Source organism: Ceratotherium simum, chromosome 10 (assembly GCF_057802395.1).
Source record: "Ceratotherium simum simum isolate JZ-2026a chromosome 10, ASM5780239v1, whole genome shotgun sequence".
Classification (NCBI taxonomy): Eukaryota; Metazoa; Chordata; class Mammalia; order Perissodactyla; family Rhinocerotidae; genus Ceratotherium; species Ceratotherium simum.
This window is the reverse complement of record NC_141909.1, coordinates 36,257,697-36,282,553: the sequence shown is the minus strand read 5'-3', so window position 1 is coordinate 36,282,553 and position 24,857 is coordinate 36,257,697. Positions and strand designations below refer to the sequence as shown.

Here is a 24,857-nt window from a genome sequence, read left to right as displayed (position 1 = left end):
CATGAAATCCATGCCGTGAAAGCAATTGCCGTTATAAATCAAAAAGACAACTCACATGGACAGGTCATATGGTAACAGGTTCTCCTTGGAATGGCAGCCTTAAATGTAATCTTTTCAATAAGTTAACTCAAAGCTTAGGTATGATGAGATGAATCTCATTCTCAACTTCAAAATATTGTCATATTGTAATATTAAGAGACTAATTCTCTTGGAATTTAAAGACACACATTTATATTCATTTGAATCAACATGGTTCCATGTAATTCTTCTTAAATATTTTCCCCCTAATATAATTCTCTAGAAGGATTTCATTAAGCAATATAAAATAATAGACAATATAAAGGCATTTACTGCTTTAATAGATGAATGAAGATATCCAAATCGAAGAGCAGATTTTGAAAACCTTCACGATGCTATATTTTCACATTTAGAAAAGTTTTCAACTAGATGTTTTAATAGGGAAAAGACTGACTAAAGTTAAAAATTGACTTCTAGGGAGTACTAGAGGGATTAGATATTTTATTGACTTCCATATTGAATATTATACATGTTTAAAGAAAATTTTGATGATATTGCATCATATTTGTAAGTCTAACCCAAAAAAGCAATTTATACTTTCATAGCCCTTTATAATAGACAAAGAGTTTTGCATGCCCTTTAAACCTTAAAAACTCAAAACTGTTCCTTTAAGTCACATCCTTATATCCAAGAAAACAAACTCAAATTATTAAAAATATATTAAATATATATATATTTAGAAAAATAGTCTCTACACATATATTTGCATTTCTTAAATAAAAACTAATGGGTATATGTTTGATGGAATGATAGTCCATCAAATGATTTGATATAGGAGGCATTGAGGTAAATTAAATATGAATCACAAAATTCTATATACCATGATGATCAAAAAAGTAATCATTGATGTGAGAAGAGGATTGTATCAGGAGAAAAATATTTTATTTCAGCTAATTGGAAGACACAGAAGTAATTTTTAAAAAACTGAAGAAATGATTACAATGGAATGCCGTAAATATGGAAAAGGACCCATGATTCCCAGAAATGATATGTTCAAACTCAGAGATAAATAACTGGCATTCTATTTGGAATAAGACAAAACAAGGCAAAAGTCCTGTTTTGAAAATCATCATAATAAAGCTAAATATCTTGCTACAAAAGATTTTGCAAAGCATTTTGTGATCCATTAGCACCTCTGTTCTTTACCAAGTCCCATCAAGTAGGAGATAAGGCAGATCTTACAATGTTCGGTTTATAGATGATAAAGTTAGTATTTCAGAAGGCAGCCAGATGTAGGAAAATAACCAGTAAGCTGGAGTCAAAAAACTTGAATTGAAAACTGATTCTAGCACATAATAGTGAAACTTTGGGGAGGTCTCTTAGCATTTTTTTCCCCTTCTCTAAAATGGTGTTTTAGGTGCCAGTACCTACCTTGTAGTGAGGCCAGATAGTGTTAGTCAAGGTCATATTGCTAGCAAGTGACGAGGAAGAGAACGGAAGCCCGACATTTCAGTTCCAAGTTAGGCGCTACGTCAGGAGACCATGTTGTTTGAAAAATACATGTCCTTTAAAGAGCATCACAACCTACTCATTGTATTCTAAAATCAGCAGAGATAAAAGAATCAAATCCATGGTGGTCTTCTCTAGGAATCGGGCTTATGGCAACTTTAATTAAAATGTGAAATGGCACACAAGAAGATCTTGAAAGAGTTTAGTCTACTGTATATATCCTTAGCCATATATCAACAAGTGAACATGCTAAAAAGCTCTCTCATTAATTATACTGACTACTTCCTTAATGAAGAGCAAAAGTGCTTGTGTGATCTGATTCAATTTATTGAATTAGGTTACAGTTTTATCATTTTGAAAACCAGCTTCATTGTTTTCTTTACAGTATATGTCAATTCATTTCCAACAATTAAATAGTACAACATAGAACTCTAATCAATTGAAAGCATTCTCCATTTTTAAGGTCTACTACCATTTGTAGTGTGCATATTTCTGAAAGCAATATATGAAAGTCTGAACATATATTATGATAGTGGCACTGACACTTGATATCCATGAAACTTATTCTGCCCACAGAAGAAAATTTCTAAAAAGAATTCATTGTCATTAAATCCCGAAAAGTAAACATGTAATAACTAAAATTAGTGTTAACTACTTCTATTAGGAATATCTATAGAGCACATTTATATGAATTTGAATAACTTGTCAAACTAAGACTTCCTAAACCTAAGCTATACGTTTAAAAAAGTTATCAATTTTATTCTTAAATCCAGTGATGTTGACATGAGCATAGAAAATCAGCAATAATAATCAATAATACTTAGCCTATTTAATTACAATAATAATATTTTGTCTAGCTTCATCATTTGCAGAATGCTGCTGTAAATTGTGTCATTTGACATTCATGGCAATTCAATGAGAAAAATAATTTTGATATGATAAAAAGATTCTGTTTTACAGGTGAAGGAAATAAAGGATCAAAATCTTTGCCTCAATTATTACACATTTAAAAAGTGGTGTGGTTGGACGATTCCTGTGATTTTTGAGAACTGACTCCTCTCTCAGGGACTTTATTTTTCAAAATGGAAAGTCAAATCAAAGTAGTAATTTAGGGCTGGCCCCATGGCTTAGCGGTTAAGTGAGTGCGCTCCGCTGCTGGCGGCCCGGGTTTGGATCCCGGGCGTGCACGGACGCACTGCTTCTCTGGCCATGCTGAGGCCACGTCCCACATACAGCAACTAGAAGGACATGCAGCTATGACATACAACTATCTACTGGGGCTTTGGGGGAAAAAATAAATAAATAAAATTATAAAAAAAAAAAAAGTAGTAATTTATAGTAAAATTCAAGGTCTTTCATTTAAATCCCTTTAAGAGTTCATGTCTTTCTCCTACAATTTCTGATGATCTTTACTGGTTAAAATAATACTATTTTTTCCACTCCTAGTTCTAAACCCTACCACAGCTATAACTATTCCTTTATATTATATTCAATGATTGCCATTTCCTCCTATCTATTAATTTTACAGCTATGGACACCTTCATGGAGGGGTGAAAGAAGGGCAGAGAGAACAAAGGGGAAAAAGTATTTAAAAGTTTATTTTAATTGGAAAAAAACTATATATTAGCCTACCACAGTCATAGTTTTACCTATGAGTTAACTATTCCATCCACAAAAAACAGTGTAACAAATAGTATGATAGCTTATAAATATGAAGCATTCATCTCAAAAGTAATTTTTAAAAACTATCTTGGGGGCCAGCCCCGTGGCCCTAGTGGTTAAGTTTGGTGCACTTCACTTCGGCGGCCTGGGTTCAGTTCCCAGGCACAGACCTACACCACTCATTGGCAGCCATGCTGTGGCAGCAACTCACACAAAATAGAGGAAGACTGGCACAGATTTTAGCTCAGGGCCAAGCTTCCTCAAGCAAAAAGAGGGAGATTGGCAACAGATATTAGCTCAGGGCAAATCTTTCCCTGCAAAAAAAGAAAAAAAAACTATCTTAAAAACTATGAAAGAATATAAGAATATAAAACCCTGAAGGATGGATACTGGATACCCTTTGACTAGCAAAGCACCATATCAAGTTTGGAAGAATAATTCAAAGTAAAATAAAATCATCAAATTTCATAATTAGAAGGAAACAAGTTGATCTTATTCAATCTACCTCCCTCCAATGCCAAATTACTTTCAAATTTCTCTAATAACAGTGATTAGTAAGAGAGGAAGTGGATGGCTGATGGTCAGGGGAGGAGAGATTTTCTTTTTAACTGTAACTCTTTTGTACTGAACAATATGGCCTATAAAAATTAATTAAATATAAAAACCATGGCTAACAGCTTTACATCCCACTTTCCTCTTGAACCCTTCTATCAGCAGGAAAAGTTAAGGTTTTATGAGTAATATGTTCCACTCTTAGACAATTCTCCTTCTAGCAAGGCTCTTTCTTATGGCAGCCAATGCAGACTTCTCTGTAATTATCGTCTATCAGTTAGATTTCTGTCCTCAGAAGAGCACAGTGTAAATCTACTCTATCATCCACTTTCATACCCTCTGTAAGTCTTCTTAAGACTAAACATCACCATCATTTCCAAATCCTTATCATCTAGTCTATTCTCTTAATGCTCACCATTTGTTCCTACTAAAAATTGTGGTGCCATGACAGAACATAATTTTCCAGATGTATTCTGAAGTGCAGAGTAAAATAGTACTGTTTTCTTTATCTGGACTTTATATTCCTATCCATTAAGCTTAGGTTTATATTAGCACTGTCAGAAGTTCTATCACAATGTTGGGCTATATGATTATGTAACAAACAAAATCCTTCCGTGTTTTTCATTCAGAATGTTTTCACATCAGCTCTTAAGTTCATTCACGACTAGGGCAATAAGTGTTTTAGGAAACTGAATGCAAGGTTTTATTAATACTGCTATCTTTCTGACATTTGCCAAGTTCTCTCGAAATGCTTGGTCCTGTCAACACTTTCATTAGCAATTCTACTTCTTTATAAAGAAGCGAGTGAAGTTGTAAAACTTATCCCCAAAACGCATACAGAAAATATAAAGAAATTCCAACATGATATAGTTAAATCCTTAAGAAGCACATCATTAAGGGAAGGACTCGAAGCTTTGACATTGGGCTCAGAGGGGAAAGCCTATCAAACACAGAGAAGGAGACTAAAGAAATAATTCTATTTATCTTATTTTGCATGACTTTTGTTCTACAACATCTTTAGGAATATTCAAAATGATCTATAGCAGAGTTGGTTGTTTTTCCTGAACGAACAATGTTGGTATTTCTCACTTCTCTTGGTTAGGGAGGGAAGTAGGATAGTAATAGCACCTCCTACCCGGTCAAGAAATTGCAGGGAGCAATCAAAGACGACATGTGATGTTTTGTATAACGAAGGGATTAGAACTCTCTGAGAGTCTCACAAATAAATGGATAATCCACAAAACTCCAGCTAATTCACACACCATCCACTGTCATAATCAAAAGTTGACTCTTAAAATCTGATTTGCTTTTCTTAATGTAAACAAACTTCTCTTCTGTCAAAGGAGGCATCATATTACTATAAAAGAAGCAAATAATACCTTGCAATTAATCAATTAAGAATATTAGCAACTTAATTACTGCAAATCTACAGAGAGAGAAGTATAAGTAGATTATAAATCTTAGTATGGCCCAGTGTAGGCATTTAAGACTACAGAACTCAATAGAAACTTGGAAGAGAGAAACAAATTAGGGAAAAAAGGACTGTAATTTTCTTCTAAATTAAGTAGATGAGAGGCCTGTCCAGCAGTCCAGTAAGATGTGGTTATTTAATTAAATCTAAAAATAACAGATCTTTGCTCTAAGAGCTTAGAAAAAAAGATTTTCATGAATTTCTATGCTAGGAACAAACCCAGGGCATATTGTAACTTGACTGAAATGCTTGATTATAATGTATATTACAGATATACTGAAATAAATATATTTATTATCTAGTTCCTCATACCAAAGCTATGTTTACATTCAGTTAAATTATGAGCTATCTTTTATCCATATATGTATTAAATTAGTCCTATATCAAGATACTGTCAGTACAATGAGGATTCCAATCCTCAAGTAACTGTATAATATAGTGCATAGCATAGTGATACATATATATATGCAAGAATTCTAAAAACTAATATATTCTATGCTGCCATTTTATTCCTGTAAATATTGCTTCTCTAGAGCATCAAACTACATATATAAATTTCATCAATTGTTGATGATAAGACTTAAATGTAGCCATCATAACCCATAAACAAACAAATAAATAATGGCTTCCTTTTACTTAATACACCTTCTTTAGGCTCTAGACTCTGAATTTTTAATTTGGAGCCTAAAGATGCTTAATAGGATTTTATAAACTGCAGTATAATGCCAGTGTTTAAATGTGTAACTCTGAGGCATAATAATTCCTCTCAGAAATCCTTTACTGAACATATATTTGCCATATTCATTAAACAAATATTTATTTTGAATATCTGCTTTGTCGCAAGCAATATTCTATATACTGGGATACCACAGTGAACAAAAATGCCAAAATCCCCCAAAGGCTGTTTGTATGCATGTCTACCACACCATGCTTGAGCCTCTCAGAATACTATGCCCAGTGACTTGCTGGATGTGGTAGGCTGATAATGACCCCAAAGTTATGCCCACATCCTAACCCAGACAACCTGTGAATGCTACTTTATATGAAAAAAGATTCTTTGCAGATGTGATTATGTTAAAGATCTTGAGATGGGATTATCCTGGATTATCTGATGGGCTCTAAATATAACCACAAGTGTCCTTACAAGAGAGAGACAGAAGATTTTACACACATACATGCACACCAACACACACACACACACACACGCACACACACAAGAGTAGGCAGAAATGCGAGCAATGCAGCCACAAACTGAGGAATGCCGGCGGTCACCAGAAGCTCAAAGAGTCAAGGAATGGATGCTCCCAAAGAGCCTCTGGAGGAAGTGTGGCCCTGCTGACACCTTGATTTGGCTCAGTGATACTGATTTTGGACTTCTTCAGAACTGTGAGAGAATAAATTTTTGCTTATTTAAATCACCAAGTGTGTGGTAATTTGTTACAGCAGCCACAGGACACTAATAAAATGCCCAATACAAGTTTTAAAACTAAATAAATTACTTGAAGTCGAGTGTTTAGGTTGGTCTTCCAAAAAGGAAAAAAGGAAGATATACTACTTGATTTTTCTCTTCAAGAAAAATATAAAGGGAATACACATTAAATACTTATAAGATAAAGGCACTACCTCAAAATGTCCAGTGATTAAACTTCATAAATGTTCCCTACATATAAATGTATAAAAACACATACATACACATACAACATAAACATCAATGGTTTAAATAGTTTATATCATATTTACTCTTTGAGAAAAGCATTCAGTAGATTTTTATGTTTAATTTATTAGTGAAGACAATCAATCCATTTGCAGCTGTTTTACTTGTGCATTTTTCTGTTATCCTTACTTTGAATCTCCCCAAGGAATATGATGCTTTTTTATAATAAATTTCTCAACATACATGACACATTTCCACACTCAGAATTTTCTCCTAAGAGATTGAAATGTATGACTCATTTAGAATATTACTAATGTTGATAAAACAAAAAGAGGTAATTCAGAAATTCTTTCTGGTTAGTTAGTAACATTTAGCAAGAACAATAAAGAATATAAACTTTGAAAATACGTTTTTGAATTATAAACCCACATGAGAATACTTTCCTATAATCTTTTTTTTAAGATAAGCATGTCTCAATGGGATTAACTCTGGATTAATATTTCCCTGGTCTAGTATTTTTTTCCAAAATGATAAAATTGTATTTATAAGTTCCTTCCTTTTAAGCATAGTGCATATGTGTGTACAATTGCTTTCTTTATCCTGAATGCATATTGGTTATGTGCCTACAAGATCACAGTAAGAGAAAAGAGATGTTCAAGAAACGAAACTATAAATCATCCATTCATTTAATTTGAGAGTATTTGAAAAAAAAATTTAGGTATTGGATAACTTTTATTTTAATGTCAAATGCAAATATTTGGGACTCAATGAGTTACTTCTTAATACTTATCTGAAAATTGTATCTTAAAACTAGTTTGCATTCTGCCCTAAAGACAAAAATCAGGAAGTTGGCCAAATACACTAGCCAAATTGTACTCCTGGCACAAGAGGAGAGTATTTAGAATTCCTAAATAACCCTTTCCTTAATTGTAAAATACACATGATTCTATAAAAAGTATGAATGTTATTGGAACTCTGTTGCTAGGACGAATTTATTCCAAACTGGTATTTATTATCAAAAATGATTTATGACATGTGCTCAGTCCAAACAAATGTAGAGAACACTACAGGAGGTATTGCGTTGTGAGACTCTACAAAGAGCCTTCTTTCTTTCATTAACTTTCGCTTTTGGTTGCTATGGCATCCGGTGACAACCATAAATTTTGAAAATTATCACCATCTGCCCACGCCCCCTTCTAAGGTTACACACAAGCCCACTCAAGCAACCAAAATAACAAATAAAAACTCCATAAGCACTCTAAAAGTTTTTTTAAATTATAGATGCCTAAATACATAATATTAGGGCTGAGAAAAGACATTTTTTAAAAACATAAAAATAATCAGAATAGTTTTTCCTAAGAAAACAGATGCCTCCAGGAAAGATTATTATTTAACTCTAATGTTCAATTGTTGAAAAGAAAAAATGAGGAATGATTAGGAACATACAGATAGATTTTAATAAATTTGTCAAAATTAATAAATTTTCTTTTTCACAGGAACAGTTTGGCAACTTTGAAGGTAGATTTGCATCTTTTATGCTTTTCAAACGGTAATACTGGGAATACAAAAGTACTGGTAAATGTGCATAGGTAAGTTACAATTTAAATCTTAGAGAGGATTTGAGATTTGGGGGGTGGGGGTGGTCTTCTTTTTTCTTTGTTTTCTTGAGGCTTGCATGTTTGTATGTTTGTTTTGCTAGTTTCAGAAACATGATTTCCAAGTCTTTTAAAGATACTGATATAACTATAGACTCTTGGAAACAGTTTTTAAAATTCCAGACTCACAGGTCAAAAACACAGTAAAAATGTCATCAAACTAGTTTGTTTAATGTCAACAATATTGATGTATAACTTTTTCATTAAGTTTTGTTTTTGTTTTTTTTACTGAAGAAGTTTCACCCTGAGCTAACCTCTGTTGCCAATCTTCCACTTTTTGCTTGAGGAAGATTCACCCTGAGCTAACATCTGTGCCAATTTCCTCTATTCTGTATGTAGGTCGCTGCCACAGCATGGCCGCTGATGAGTGGTTTAGGTCCGTGTCAGGGAACTGAACCCGGGTGGAAGAAGTGGAGCACGCCTTGTAAGGCCACGAGGCTGGCCCCAATAAAACTTTTTCGTTAAGTTTTAAAAAAGAACACACTTCACCTTCCCCATCTTAGGAAGAAAACAATGACATTTTATTTTTTAAGGAAAGTAACAAACCTAAGCAAAGAAAGTAACGAATGTAAATAAAATCCTGAGACATAAAAGTCTATATGTCCATTTTGAATGTATTCCGCCAATACACTAGGTACTCCTTGGAAGAAAAGTGTTATACTCTTTTGAGAACTATAAGATTTCTTTAAAACCATTAAATTTCTGGTTAATGTTTTAAGATAGTAAATGATACGTTCTCCAGGGGATGGAAATACTATTCTGTATTCTCTAAAATCTAAACTTCTCCATCCAGAAAAATTTTATGTAAAAGGAGCAATCATATTAATTATATTAAGATAACACCATTCAGATACAACAGTCAAAATTCTGGCAGCTTCAAACCTTTGGACCAATCTCTAAAAGTTGCAAGTAAGTGAAACAGTCAATAGTGAGGTCACATGCCCTGTTTTAAAGGCATTCACTCTATAGAGCACCGAACTCTCTAAGACCCACTTTTCAATCCAGTCTACTCTCCTGAGGAGCCTCCATTTCCTCATCCTTCTCTAGAATATGACTACTTAAGATCTTTTTCAATGTAATGTTTAATAAGATTGAGTGAACTTGTGGTTTCTGGGTTCACAACATATTAGGAAGTACAAAAGTAAAAAAGCAGGTCTGAGAAGACAGCACAGCAACTAAAATATATGAAATGATCCTATTTCAAAAATGAATGTCCATTATGTTGAGTCAAGTTTAAATTCTCTTCAGTGTCTCTGTTCACCAAGCCAGGGATGTATGTAAGATATTTCAGAAAGAGGTCTATCAAAAATAACTTAATATTTTGATTTTGAGTTTTGGCATGTGATCTTCAGTTATTTGGAAACTTCACTTACCCCAAAGTTACTTGATGGTGTTAATTATGCAAGGTGTTACTATACTTAGATTCTGACATCAACTTATTTCATCATTGCTTTGGTAATGAAGTATTTATTGTCTTTACCTTAAAAGATTAAATATTGGTAGACAATTTAGAACCAGAGCTTCCTTATTTTAATACAAATACAATCTCGAATACTTTTCTCCCATAATAGTGATATGTGAGTGTTAACACAGACTTATCAAATACAGGATGATTATTAAAATGATTATTTTTATTTATTTATTTTTTTTTTGAAATCCACAAAACATAGTTCATTGAAAAGTTAAGTCAAAGACTCAGGTCTTTCTTCTAGCACACCTGAGTCTTTCAACCATGAAACATGAAAAGTTAAGATCTTACTTCTATCTTGCCTATGTAGTACCAAAAAAAATCCCAAATTTTCAAATAAGGAAATTTTATCTAGTCAAGGCCTATCAAAACAGGTAAGGCTTAAAAAATTTCTTTTCCCAATATCAAATCTGGAATTAGAATTTCAGACAGTAGGATTCAGTTACTTGGGAACCATGATTAACTAAACAAATAGAAATGATGATAACTGCTCTGTAATTGTTTTCAGCTATTGATTTCATTTTTCCGTATCTCAACTTTTCATCTGCAAAATTAGCATAAAAATACAACTCTCCATGGGAATTCAAATTATTTACTATTAAAAACATTTGGAACCTTACTGAAAAAAAATTGAACATATAAAATGAACAAATAACTTCAAATTTAACTCAGTGGATGTTTGATAAAGGTCCACAAAGGTGAAGAAATTGTTCAGGTGCTGCCACTAAAATAAAAGTAAGTTACAAGTCACTACTTTCAAGAAGCTTTGAACCAAATATGGAATGTGAAATCAGATATCCATGATTATATTACAGCATAGAGAAAGACAAATGTGACAAAAGAAAAGAAAACATTGATATGGGAATTCAGAGAAAAAATGAAGACTCTCTCCTCATCTTGCCAGATTCCTTTCCTGTATCAGTTATGTTACATGACAATTATATGTGTATATGTACATCTCCTCATTAACTTCCATGATGACAAGAATTAATACAAATATTATATGTTATATAATAATAATAATAATAATATCATCATTATCATTATTTTTTAATTTGATCATGGATCTGGATAAAACATGGAAAGTTGGCAAATGTAGAAATAAATAGAAAAATTAATGAAAACATCCACGTGGTAGAAATCAAATGTTAACTTTTTTTTTTTGCAGGGAAGGATTCGCCCTGAGCTAACACAGGCATCTGTTGCCAATCTTCCTCTTTTTTTCCCACTCCAAAGCCCCAGTGCATGGTTGTATATCCTAGTTGTTAAGTCCTTCTAGTTCTTCTATGTGAGCCACCACCACAGCATAGTAACTGACAGACAGGTGGTGTGGTTCCGCAATTGAGAAATGAACCCAGGCTGCCAAAGCGGTGAGATCACCAAACTTTAACCACTAGACCATCAGGGCTGGCTCAAATGAGTTATTTTTGTATGCAGTGCATTGTTGAAGTTGTTTTTGGTATGGAGCTTATGTAGTCAAAACTATTCTTTTACTTTTACATCTCCAAAATTCTAGTAATAAACACCTTTCAAATGTTTCTAATGGAAATGTAGTCACATTATATTCTGATAAAAATTAGGAGATATTTGTATTAGACATAGTTACTGTCTTTTGTTTGAAGGCATTTCAATCTATTTCAAAGTTCTTGTGCAATGAGAAATAAGTTTAGAATCCAGAGACCTGGGTTTGAATAGCCACTGACAATTACCAGCTGATTGACCTTGGGAAAGTCACTGATTCTCTCTAAGCTTTGATTCCTTAACAGGAAAATAGTGATAATAATTTGTTTGATATTGATGAGAGAATTCATTAGAATAACTCCTAGCACCATGCTCAATTAAGCTTCTTTCATTTTACTTTAAATAAATGATGATAATCATAATGCAGTTTTAAAATAAATTCTCATCAGTAACAGTATCTTAGTGCACACAAAACATAATTGATGGGTGTAAATCTCTACATAAAGATAGGTATATATAAAAGCTATGCCATTGGCTAATTTTTAATATTTTCAGCATAAATAAGTAGCACTCTTACCTGTTGGTGGGATTATCCCAGGAGACATGAGGCCAGGGACAGAATGTGGCATGATATGAGAGTTCTCTGGGGAGGTGACACTTTGAGTCCTCTTAGGAGGCCTTCCAGGTCTAGAACTGAAACAAACAAACAAAAAATTTTTACAATTAAGCTGTTGTCTTACACATCATTTCAAAGTTGTTTCAAGTGGTAACATGGACTGTAAATAAATTTGTTTCAAGGACGGTTGCTTTTGCAGTTAGATGTAATAGACTTCCATCACTAATTAGATTACATGCTGAATTCATTTTCCTCATTGAAGATCAGCCACTCTTGATGCATAATTCATAGCCTGCACCTCGTTACCTGCTTCTTCATATTAATATCTATACACAGTTTGAATTGCCTCGTTTGCATATGCTAAAGTTCTGCATGCAGCCTTCAGCACGAAAATTATGCACTAACTTGTAATAATTATTACAGTCAGCCTGCTATTGATTTATGAGACTTTTAAAAACCAAATATGTGTAGTACTTGTAATGAATGATATTTTAAGGTTCTTCAGGAAATTAAAAGGCAATGGCTGCCTAAGGAAATGTTCTGCTTGTTTGATTTAATACTACAGTTAGCTGGGAGGTGGAATGAAAGAGTGATTCAGACCTATAGCACATTTTTCGATGATATGTTTTATTACTTCGCACTGCTAGCCTGATATCTAGATGATAAATGACAATACATATCTAATGTGTGAAAAGGTCTTGCAATTTCTTTATTTTTTGTCATTTAAAAGATAAGTCAAGTTATCATTTAACCCTTATTCTATTTAAATGAACAGCCCCACTAGGTTGCCTTACTTTTAATATATTAAAATAAATTGGAAAGGCTTAGGATTATTTCTAGGACATCATTGAAAAACTGCCAGTAAGAATCTTATATCTGCCTTTAAGAGAAATAAAAATACTTTGTGTTTGTGCTTTAGCAGTACTTGTCCTTTATGTGCCTACTGTACAAGATTAATTTTTAAAATTATAAAAACAGACCGTGAAGAGGAGACAAATATTCACTATCTTTGTATGACAATAACATGAAGAATATAATATTAGCGATTTTTGAAACAAACATACTTAGCATTATGTTTCCACTTTCTGCATTTGTATCATAAATGTGCTTTCATGAAATGCTTTTCCATCACTTTTGTGGCCAATATGTGCCTAGGTATATCAGAACCTCCAGATACATCCTTCATATGTTAGCATTTCCACGTTAGCCTCAGCTCAGATCCTTTGCCTCATCAGAAGATTCAAAGATCTGACCAATATTATTTAGTGTAAGTAATATATGCAGTCATTTAACGCATAATTATTAAGCACTTGCTGTTTTCAAAGTAGTGCATGTGGAGGCTAATTTGGGAGAATGGGTTCTTTAGCCTTCAGGACCTTATACTCTTGCCAAAGGGGACAAATCTGGTGCATAAAAAAACGATGGTGCAAACTGGAATGTGCTAAGTGTCATAAGAAAGCCACAATTCGAATACTAATTGGAAGTTAGGCTGGATGATGATTCTTCCATGTTGAGGGAAGGGAGATAGGATTTCACGGCAGTGGAAGCATTAGAAGAGAATTCTGAAGGGAGAGTTAAACATGGAGAGGAAAAGTACACTCCAGTGAGAATGTGAGAAAGGAATGGAAATATGAAAATGTATGGATGTAAGGGATTGTTTCCAACGAGCTGAAAGAGGTCAAATAAGATGAAGAGCAGAGATTGATACACTAGACTTATTGCCTGGGACCAGACCCGGGAGGGCTGTGAATCAAGAACAAAGAGATTGTGTATTTGTTTATTTTGCTAACCAATAAGGATACTCTGTTCCATATTGTTCTGAAGTATCTCTCTGGCTACTTATTCTCATCCTTCATTATTACTCTTCATATCCTCAGCTGGTTGTTTACCTCCTGTTATTTGCCTAGGGTCAATCAACGGCCCTCTGATAGTCTCCTTTCTCCCTGAGTGACCTCTTTTAGTGACATCACTGAGATGCTAAGGAATAATGCCTAAATATATACCTACAGTCTAGATCTTCGAGATTCAGACAGATTAATGCCTGTCTACTGGAAATCTCTGCTTTGATATTCTATAATAATCTAAGACTCAGCTTATCCAAATCTGAACTCAGCATCTCCCCCATTAAAACCTGCTTCTCTTTCCCTGGTTCAGCAAAATGGCACGTAAATGACTAAGCCAAAAATTCAGGACTCAGTTGTGTTTTACCTTTCCTTGTACACTCAAATATCATCCCAATGAAGACATCTCTTTAATCCATTCTCTCTTCTCTATCCCCACTCCTATCTTCCAGATCAACCCCTCAATTCTTATTTGATCTACTATCACAGACTTCCAAACTCTTCCAAGACCTACCGCACTCTAGATTCTAGAGTCTAGACAACTTTGCATATTGATTTCAGAAAGATTTTTCTAAAACAGAAATTTTATCACGTTTTCCATTTGCTTAAAGATATCAATAGTTCCCTATAGGATTCACATTCCTTAGCATGGCACCAAGGCCTTCCAATACTTGGCACCTGCCTACTTTTTAAATCTCACCCTTTTCTTTCTAAATTCATGGCTTATATTTGGCCCTACTGAATTTCTTAAGTGTCTCGAGTTGATTTGGTCTCCTATTACACTACCTTTATAGATGCTGCCTCCTTTGCCACCAAAGCCTTTTTCTACACCAACCCAACCTCATCTCATTTTACCTCGCTAAACCTTAGTCTTCCTTCTTAACAATCACTTCTAGTGAGTATTCTTTCCATGCACTATGACAGCACATGGTGAACAACTCTAGCATAGCTCTTTCTGCACTGATTATAACAATCTGCTTATTTGTTTCATTCCCAAGACTGTATGGCAGAAAGTGTATAAAATATGTCTTTGTGGCCTTAAAACTTGGCTCACTATATGTATTTAAATAAATTTTAATCCAATTTATGAAGCCCTTTCCCTCAAATTCCTCAAGTATTCTACCTCGTCCATTCCAGTGGTCTCAAAGTTTCCAGGAAATGAAAAGTAAAGCACAAAAAAAGTTTGGAATTCTGAGTCTAAAGATAATGTTAAATATACATCAGAAGCCCAGGGAAAGAGAAGTATTGGAAGATCTGAATCAAGATGCCATTGAGAAAGTAGGAAAGGAAAAGGAAGTTAAGATGTGAAAGTTTTAGTGCTTTAATTTGTTTTGCTTTTAAAGAAAATGAAACTGTTTAGAGGTACTTTATTATTCAGCCCACAGGAGCTGTCCTCACCTAAGTCAGGCTACTAAGTAGGAACACTTTATTTCACACTGTGATAAGAATAGACCCAGTGGGCTCCTTTCACCCCAGATATCTCCCGCCCAATCTATCACATTGTCTCCAATTCCACCAATAGAAATTTACTGCTTTTGGTCTTGAAGCTTTAAGATCTTTTAAAGCCTTCCATTAAAATGCAAATACCATTGGTGATAGTAACACTCTATAGCCATCAACTAACACCCTACGGAGGATTACTTTACAATTAGGGGAGAGCACAGTCTTGGTTTACCTATGCAAAGAACAGAAAGGACTGGAAGGAAAAATCTGGAAAGTAACTCAAGTCACTTATCCCTTTGCCTAAGGTTAGGACTACTGGGAACCTCTCCTTGGAGTTATACAAAAATTCTTGGCTGAGGGGAAGTTAGAAGGTTTATTTATTAACAAGACTTTCCTCTATCCTTTCATGACCTACAGTTAGGTTAGGTCCGTTTATTGATGGGCTTGGTATTTTACCTTTACTGTAGTCTTGGTCACTAACAGCTAGAGGGCTTGACTCCAGGGAAGATAACCTAATTGTAAAATACTTGAATATTTAAACTACTTTCAACAGAGCTTTAGGGAACTTCCAAGAGAACATGTGTAGTGCTGTGTCCAGAAGCATAGGTTGTATTGCGTTGATAGATCTAGCTTTAAATACTGGCTCTACCAATTTACTAGAAGGTCTGACCTTCATCAAGCTACCGAACTTCTCTGAATATTTGATTAAATCAGGACTTTTTTTTTTAAGTGGACCTGTTTGCTTTCTTAGAAATAAGTTATTCTTGGAAAGAAAAATAAAAACTTAACTGAAAAGAGGAAGTGAAACAATTAGCAAAAGCATTTGCTTTTGGAATGATCAATTGCCTCAATAGTAGCCACCTTCAAGCCTCCTTATCTACCACAGCAACCAGGCTCTGCCCCAGAGGATCAGAGCAGCTGAACTCTCCTAGTTCTAATCAAAGCAGAAGACCTCACTTAAATAAATTATTACCCTTAACAGCTTGAATGAAATCAAATTTATGACTTTGGTAATTGTTTTTGCCAGCGTCACACATGAGCCATAGGGTAGTCCTTAGCTTTGTCAACCATCTGCATTAAAAGAGGAGAGCAATGGCTTAGAGATGTCCACACTTAATATATCACTTACTTAGGAATCCACCCAGTCACACCCTTTCCTGCAATTTTGAGTTAAAAAATTTTTTTTCCAGATAGATTACTTGGTAGACTTCTCTCCTGAGTTTACATCATTAAATCAGTCTCATGCTAATTTCTGTCTCTCCCACAAGTGTATAATGTTTACCAACTCTTCCTAGTCCATTTATTGTGCTTATGCAGGCTGAAGTCAAAATCCAACTTACTAAAAAGAAACAAAAGTAATACGACTTACTAAGAAGCTAAGTGCATCAAAAGAGTGAGAGGCATTTGAAAATGTTAAAGGGAGAGTACATTACAGATTTTTCAATCCCCAACATTCTCTCCATAGACATCATCTTCTGCTAATCTCTTCAGTAGCTTTTGAGAAATTAAGTTCAATTCTCTTCCTGAGAGTTGGAACAGAGAAACATGCAAAATGCAGAAAGAGATTGTGATGGTTATAAATTGGGAAATGCAAAAGTAGCTACCTAGCAGAAATTTTGGTTCCAAATCCTACTTGCTTAAAGAAGGGTTCCATTCAATCATTCAATTCATTCATCCACCTATCTAAGAGAAAGGGGTTACTACTGTCCAAGAAGCAATAGGTTAGACATTAGGGTTGCAAGAATACAGACAAACTCCCTTCTTTGAGGAGGAAGATAAAATTAAATAGCCTGTGGGATAACAGTGCAGAAGAAAAATACTTGGCAGCAAGTGAGCATTGATTTTAGTCTTGGGACACAAACAACCATTTAGGGGTAAAGCAGCTTGCTCTACTAATCTATGAGAGTTCATTTGCCCTCTTAAATCTATTCACCCCAGGAAAACTCCAATTGTGTGTTTATATTATGCATATTTTTTTCTAGTAAACTGCTTTTACAAAGCCAAGCCAAGACATATGAGAACTTTGACTATATACATAGTCAAATATACAGTCATGCAGCACTTAACAATGGGGATATGTTTGAAGAAATGTGTTGTTAGGTGATTTCATCATTGTGCAAACACCACAGAATGTACTTACACAAACCTAGGTGGTATAGCCTACTGCATTCTAGGCTATATCGTACTAATCTTATGAGACCACTGTCATATATGCAGTCCATCATTGACAGAAACGTTGTTATGTGGCGCATGACTGTATAAGCCACATATATATTCTTATTTCTAATTGGAAAGGTACAATTTGCTTAATGATTTACACATCTACTTGAACATTATCAAGTCATGAAGAGTGATGTTTATAAGGAGTTTATGAGAAAATGCTTACATTCTAACTAAAGTGAAAAAGTAAGATATAAACCTGCAGATATGGACATAGAGCACAAGAGAGAAAGAGAAATTAAGCAAATTAAAGCAAGCAATAAATACCCATAGAAAAAAGACTAGAAGGAGACAGTAAAATATTAGGAGGGATTATCACTGGATGGAGAATTACATAGTATTTCTACATCTGAAGACTTTAGTTTCTCTGTCATAAGCATATATTACATTTAAAATAAAAAAACAAACTTTTAAAATTAATTTGTTTAACACTTCAGTGACTCTGGCCATATTTTTCAGATAATTCATTGTGAACAAACCATGATTCTGGCTAAACTTGATCAGTGCCTGAGGTTTACCTCTATCCATAGCAGAAACCAGATAAAATTTATCCTCTTAATCTTTCTTTTCCAATTCAGTTCTAAACTATCTAATAAAAAGCAGATGATTATAAGTAAAAATATTATCCTTTTGAGAACTATAAAATTAATCTAAAATATCAAAAGAACAAATAATCACTGATATCTTCCAGATTAAATTAACCTCATGAAATAGATCCAACAACATAAAAGAATGCAAAGCACTTCCTAAGATTAATGTACATATATATTTCACCAAAAGAAGCAACTGATTTATAATCTTTAGTTTATAAATAGGTAGTTTTCCCTTAGAAAGATCTTGTTAACTTGTTAGTTGAAATTTTTTTTTCAGTTTTCTGAAAGGTAACAATATAAATAATTCAAGAAGTGTCTGATTAGCATTATTTTCCCTTTGCATGGAGTTTTTTTCTATAGCTGGCAAAACTTTGAGGGATATATTATTTTTTTGCAATGATGACAAATGTGAGCAGTCTCACAATCTCATATCCTACATTTGTTTGGACTTTTTGTATTCTCTCTGTAGGTGTGAGTCCCAGCCATGTGTTCTTCTCAGGACAAATAGATTATGAGCTACCTCTTCAAAGAGATGATTTTCCACCATCATAAAAATACCAAGTTCCATGGAGCAGGCAACCAAAATATCACCAGCTAACACCTGGAGAGCACCCTCAGACTATTGGCTTATGAGCACAAAACACACAACATTCCCTCAACTCTTTACATGGCCTGTGCTATGGACTGAATTGTGTTCCCCTAAAATTCATATGTTGAAGCCCTAACTCTAGTGTGATGGTATTTAAAGATGGGCCTTTGGGAGGTAATTAGGGTTAGATGAGAATATATCGGTGAGGCCCTCAGAATGGGATTAGTGCCCTTATAATTGAGACACCAGAGAGCTTCCTTGCTCTCTCTCTCAGTCACATGAGGACACAGCAGGAAGGCTACAACCCATGAAGAGAGCCATCACCAGAAACCGACCATGCTGGCACCTTGATCTCAGACTTCCAGCCTCCAGAACTATCAGAAAATAAATTTCTATTGGTTAAGGCGTCCCATGTATGGTATTTTGTTATGGCAGCCTGAGCAAGAACAGCAGGCAATACTGTACATCAACTGAACAAATATATATACAAATACACAAAATAAAATTTCCTGTGAAAAAGAATTAAAAATAAATTAAAAAAAAAAAAGATTCCATGCTCAAATTAATTTGGGAAATGCCCAGTTAAACCTATTAAACATACATATGTTTTGTGGGAAAACTTCACAAACTCTCAAAGCTTTTAATATTTTTGTTTTGTGAGACAATTTCTCAGAGCATTATAAATCTATAGGAAGGTGGTAAAATAGGCATTTACTAAACTTAGTTTACCATGAAACCTATTATTTCCAGGAGTTTTAGAGACTTGCTGTAAAGGAGTATCTTTGTCCTAACAGGATTATTATATTCAAATTATGGAAATTCCTCATCTCTCAACATTATCTAACCATGCTCCACGTCATAGTCACATGACAATTGTCACAAGAGAGTTGTTCTCTAGGGACCAGGAAAGTAGCAATCCATGTATTCTACAGAGTTGATATAAGAATTGATGATTACTCAAAACATGAGTAAACTGAAATCATCACTAACAAAAAATAAATAGAAGTTGAAATTAGCTACTCTGGTTAGGAAGAATGATTGTTGCCTCTCACTATCTAGACTGAAGTAGTACAGGAAATTTATTTAATACAAAACCGGTTTCAAAGTTCGTTGACAAAATATCTGAAGTCTCCAGCTCAGTTGGTGGTATTAAATACTGAATAAAAAATTACCTTAAAATAAAAGTTAAAACATATTGGAATGTGAATAAGCTACTCATAAGCATTTGCCTATCAAGTGTTAACAACTAATGACAGCCAAAAATACTAAAGAGAGTCGCGGTCAACAGGTTACATACTTGGGATAACCTAGCCCCTGAAGCTTATAAGTCCCTCTCCTCTTTTTTAGAATCTATACCTGAGGGCCACGTTAAGAAGATTCTTCAAAATCCATGAAATATATTAGTATATTAATCTTAGATTAGATACCTTAACTTAGTGCATACATTTTTGGAAGTTAACTTTTATCAAATCAGGGGTCTTGATATATTCTTGTCTCAATTTTAGTTATTTACTTACATCAGTGGTAAATGACACCTTATAAAGTATACCTAATGATTTATTATAGAAATATATTCATATTTGATAAATATTTTTGTTGATTAAAAGGCAATTTAATGTAATTTAAAGTTTTAATGAAAGAAATATAAATTTTTAATACTATTTATTTTTATGTTTCCAATAGCATACACTATACACCCACATATATGATATTTCTCCCAGAGAGGAGGCTGTTTATAAATTTCATTTAGTGACATATTTATCTAGAGAACTAAATATTTTTAACCTTTTAATCACCTTATAATTTTCTCTTCTTCCCATAAACCTTCCAAGTCACAGATGAGTCTACCCACAACCCATCTTTTTTACAACTATCTGCAAAGACTGACTAAAATTCCCTAAGGGACAAATCCTAAAATAAATAGAAAAAATTGTAAATGGCTTTCTTAAAGTTTTGGGAAGAGTTAATACTTGACTGGCTTCTTTCTCACAGTTCCTGCCAGACTTCAAGACCATATTCTATAAAATTAAAATTTATTATTAAAAGATATTCCAACTAAAACATGCAATATCTAAACCAATATTTTATACAAACTAGGGACTCCATAGCCACAAAGAAAAAAGTTTTATTTTTTGTAATTTTTCCATTTGAATTTTAAATGACTAGATCTTCTCTGCAGTTACTGTTGGCTATATATATATATATATATATTTTTTTTTAAGCAATGTATTCAGTCTTTTATTTCACTGGCACACGCCATGATATGACCCTGTTCATAAATGTGCAGTGACTCTGGTTGACTATCAATTTGCTTTTGCAGATCACCTTGAATTTGGCCCCAATATATACCCATTGCTCCAATCTCAACATAATACCCAACAGTCCTCTGTAGGGGATGCCATTTCCAACACTCTGAATGCCCTCTTCCCAAATATTTTCATTTTACTTTGGAATATTACATAAAATAATAAAATAATTACAGTTGTGTTATGTTGTCTAACTGCCAGGCACTGTGCTAAGTTCACTGTGATGTAACTCGTTTAATATTCATAACAAACCCTTGAGATAGGTGTTATTACTATCCGTATTTTACTGATGAGGAAACTGAGACATAAGAAAGTAAGATGCCTTACTCAATATCCCACACATAAAAAGTAATAGAGTGAGGTTGGGTGGTGGGAAGGATGAATAGGCAAAGCACAGAAGATTTTAGGGCAGTGAAAATACTAAATTATTGTGATACAATAATGGTGGATACATGTCATTATATATTTGTCCAAATCCATAGAATGTACAACACCAAGAATGAACTTTAATATAAACTGTGGACTTTGAATGATTATGATATGCCAATGTAAGTTCATCAGTTGTAACAAACGTACCACTGTGGTGGGGGGTGGTGATAGTGGAGAAAGCTATATATGTGTGGGAGCAGGGAGTATATGGGAAATCTCTCTACCTTCTGCTCAATTTTGTTGTAAATCTAAAACTACTCTAAAAAAACTGTCTTCAAAAGAAGGTAATAGAGCCAAGTTGTGAACCATGGCAATATAGTCCAAAGGCCAAGCCCTGAGCACCATGCAATCCATCTGTGTAGTACATTTGTTTCTTAATTCAGTCAACAAACATTAAATGTTAATGTGCCTGACCCTACAATGTGTGCTAGAAATACCAAGAAGATACTGGCCCTGACTTCAAGTAATTCATAGTCTATTTTGGGAAATAGATAGATACATTAAAAAATTATAATAAATCTTGTTAAATACTGCAGTAAATGTTCCAAAGGAGTGTTGTGGGAACGCCACAGTGGGGGTACCTCAGGAAAGATGAGATGTGGGAAAACAGGAGTTAGTCAACTAAAGAAGAGGAGGGGGTGCTAAGTAAGGAAACATCCATAGAGGCACATCCACCTTACACACACACACACACACACACACACACTCTCTCACACACAGTTCTGTAATGAAATCCTGAATTACTCAAACCCATGCTCATCTTTCCTTCCTTAAAATGGTTAGTATCATGCAGTCTAGCACATAGTCATTTTCAAATAGTTTCAAAGGTCATATCTCCTCTCTCCATGTTATCTCCATACTTCTGACCTTAAGAAATGTGGTAGATATGTGGTAGGCACGGATTTTTAGTCAACTGTCTTTAGGACATTATGAGTCATTTACTTTAAATGTATCTTTGTTGTGACGTTTTATTTTAGGGAATTAAAAAAGAGCACAAGCTGGTGTTATATAATCAACTGTGTAGACAAAAACTGACTTTGACCAGTAATGAATGCATCTCCCTTTCAATATTTTACCTTAAGAGGGGTTTATATCCATAACAAGGAAATTCATTAATGACTCAACTGAGTTTTATTTCATTCTTCTATAATGATTTATTATCTTAATCTTAATCACAGTTGCTATTATATGTTTTTAACATGCAAGATGAAAATATTTTGCAAAGAAATTATCACCAACCAACAACAATGAGGGAAAAAACTAGAGTTAGTGTGCATCAATCTTTATGTTCTAAAGCAATCACAATCATAAATCTACACACACAAGCAAAAACAATTTGGTATGAGCATCTTTACACATAAGTCACAAAAGTAAAAACAATAGTTATTTTTATATTAAACTATTGATCCTTAGAGATGCAGTTTCAAATGAGAGTTAAAAACAATCTATTAAATCAGAACTCGGAAAATCTTGTCTTCCTGGATGTGAATGTAGAGGTAAGATGGCTGACTCAACCTAAAATGCATGTTTTCACCCTCCACTGACAAGTTATTTGTTTGCTACCTCTGGAGAAAATGTACATGACTAATTTATTGTTAGAAAAAAAAAAATACATCTGCCATTCCTCTCCACTGTGTAACGCATGGGGAGCTGTCAAGAAACGTGGTCGTGAAGCACAGAGATTCAGATACCAACCCCAGAATTCAGAGACCTCCTGACAATTTTTTGATACTCCCAGGAGGATTCTAGGCCTATGAACTAATGAAAGGATTATATTAAGACAGACAAAGGTATGCTGTTTCCAGCCTGCAGAGATTTAATAACATGTTTAATTCGTTACCTGACATACATGTTACATAAGCACCAAACATTGCTATTAATGTGATTTACATTAATTGAATTGTATTTAATACTTTGTGAAAGTGTTTTCTTTAATGAATGGCCTTTTAATACTAATTTTCGATATTATAAGAAATTATGATATAAACTGCCTGCACCAGAGCGTTGGAGAAGACATTGGCAATTGTCCTTTCAAGCTTGAATAGACATTATTTTATCACAGGATATTTTCCCCTAGAATACTATGCAGATGCTGCTTTTAAAATCCCAATCATTATGCTAATTCCTATATTCCCTTATTTATTTATTTGTACCCATATCATAATCAAAAATACTAAAAAGTATTGCCTTAATAGTGTTTTTTAAATTGACTAAATAATAGTAGCTTACATTTAGAGCTGACATATTTATATGCACCAAGAATTCTTTTGAGAACTTGATGTGTATTATTTCATTTAATTCATTAGCTTTGTGAAATGAAAGTGTTATTGCCATTTTATAAATATGGAGACTGAGGCAGAGATATGTTGAAATATGGTGTTACTAAGAGTAAAAATACAGATTTTCTTATTCATTAGTTCCAATGAAAAAACTGTTTCTTGATTAATCTTGTGCCTGACGTGATATTATAGAGAAGTCTAGAGGAAATAATAGCTATTACATTTTGATTTTTTAAAGCTGAAGATAGAATTCCATATTTCAGTCAATTTCTTTATCTCTCTGTTTGTTAGAGGATTTTCTGATATTTACATTCTGCCTTAGCCTCATCATCAGAAAAAAGACTCTCCAAGTCCATGACTATGGATCTGATGACTCACTCCAATGTGTTCTTTTTTTCCTTCCAACCTTATAAGAGCCACAGACAAGGGTTGGGTAACCCCTGGGTGCAAAGACTGGTCCTAGATACCATGACAAAGACGATGACAACAAAATACAACTCTTTCTACAAAAGGGAGCTTCTTATTGGTAGAATATACTGTTACTTATGACACTGTCTCAAGTAACAAAAAAAAAGAGGATAAATTTTCAAATAATATAAAGAGGGAAACGGCATTTGCAGTGCGTCTTGAAACATGAATGTGATTTTGACTGATGGAGATAAGGTGAGAAGGCACTGAAAGTTTTCAAATGGCATGATCAAGGGCTCCAAGGCAGGAAAGTATGTAGAGCACCAGGAATGATGGGTGGGTTTAGGCCTCAATGAAGGTTCCATCTGCACAGAATTTCTAGGCCATATTTGTAGATTTAGTATGTCTCTTATGTGTGTTACAGTCCTGGCTATTCTGTAAGGCCTTTGAGGTAATAACCAACTTTGTTTCCTCTGAAGCCCCCCTCTGCTTTCCAGTACAGAGGGGAGCTAATGGTGTGTGTTCTGTACTGCGGACTAACTCAACCAAAAGGGGTGGGTGAGCCTGGTACCTGAAGATCAAATTGTAAAAGGCAATATTGAGTGTCTAGAAGGGACCCTTCAGGAAAGGCAATGTATGGTCTAATTATAATATTCATACTTAGGAAGTGATAATACGTGAAA

General features: G+C 34.0%; 1 protein-coding gene across 2 annotated transcripts in view; it reads right to left on the bottom strand.

Moving 5' to 3' along the window:
- The window catches only part of DACH1 (dachshund family transcription factor 1), a 415,533-nt gene that overhangs the window by 228,023 nt on the left and 162,653 nt on the right, over positions 1-24,857 (bottom strand). For both annotated transcript variants that reach the window (XM_004423069.3, XM_087435994.1), the window contains exon 2: positions 12,028-12,143. In XM_004423069.3, coding sequence (XP_004423126.2) covers positions 12,028-12,143 — 116 coding nt within the window. The remainder of the gene's footprint in view (positions 1-12,027; positions 12,144-24,857) is intronic.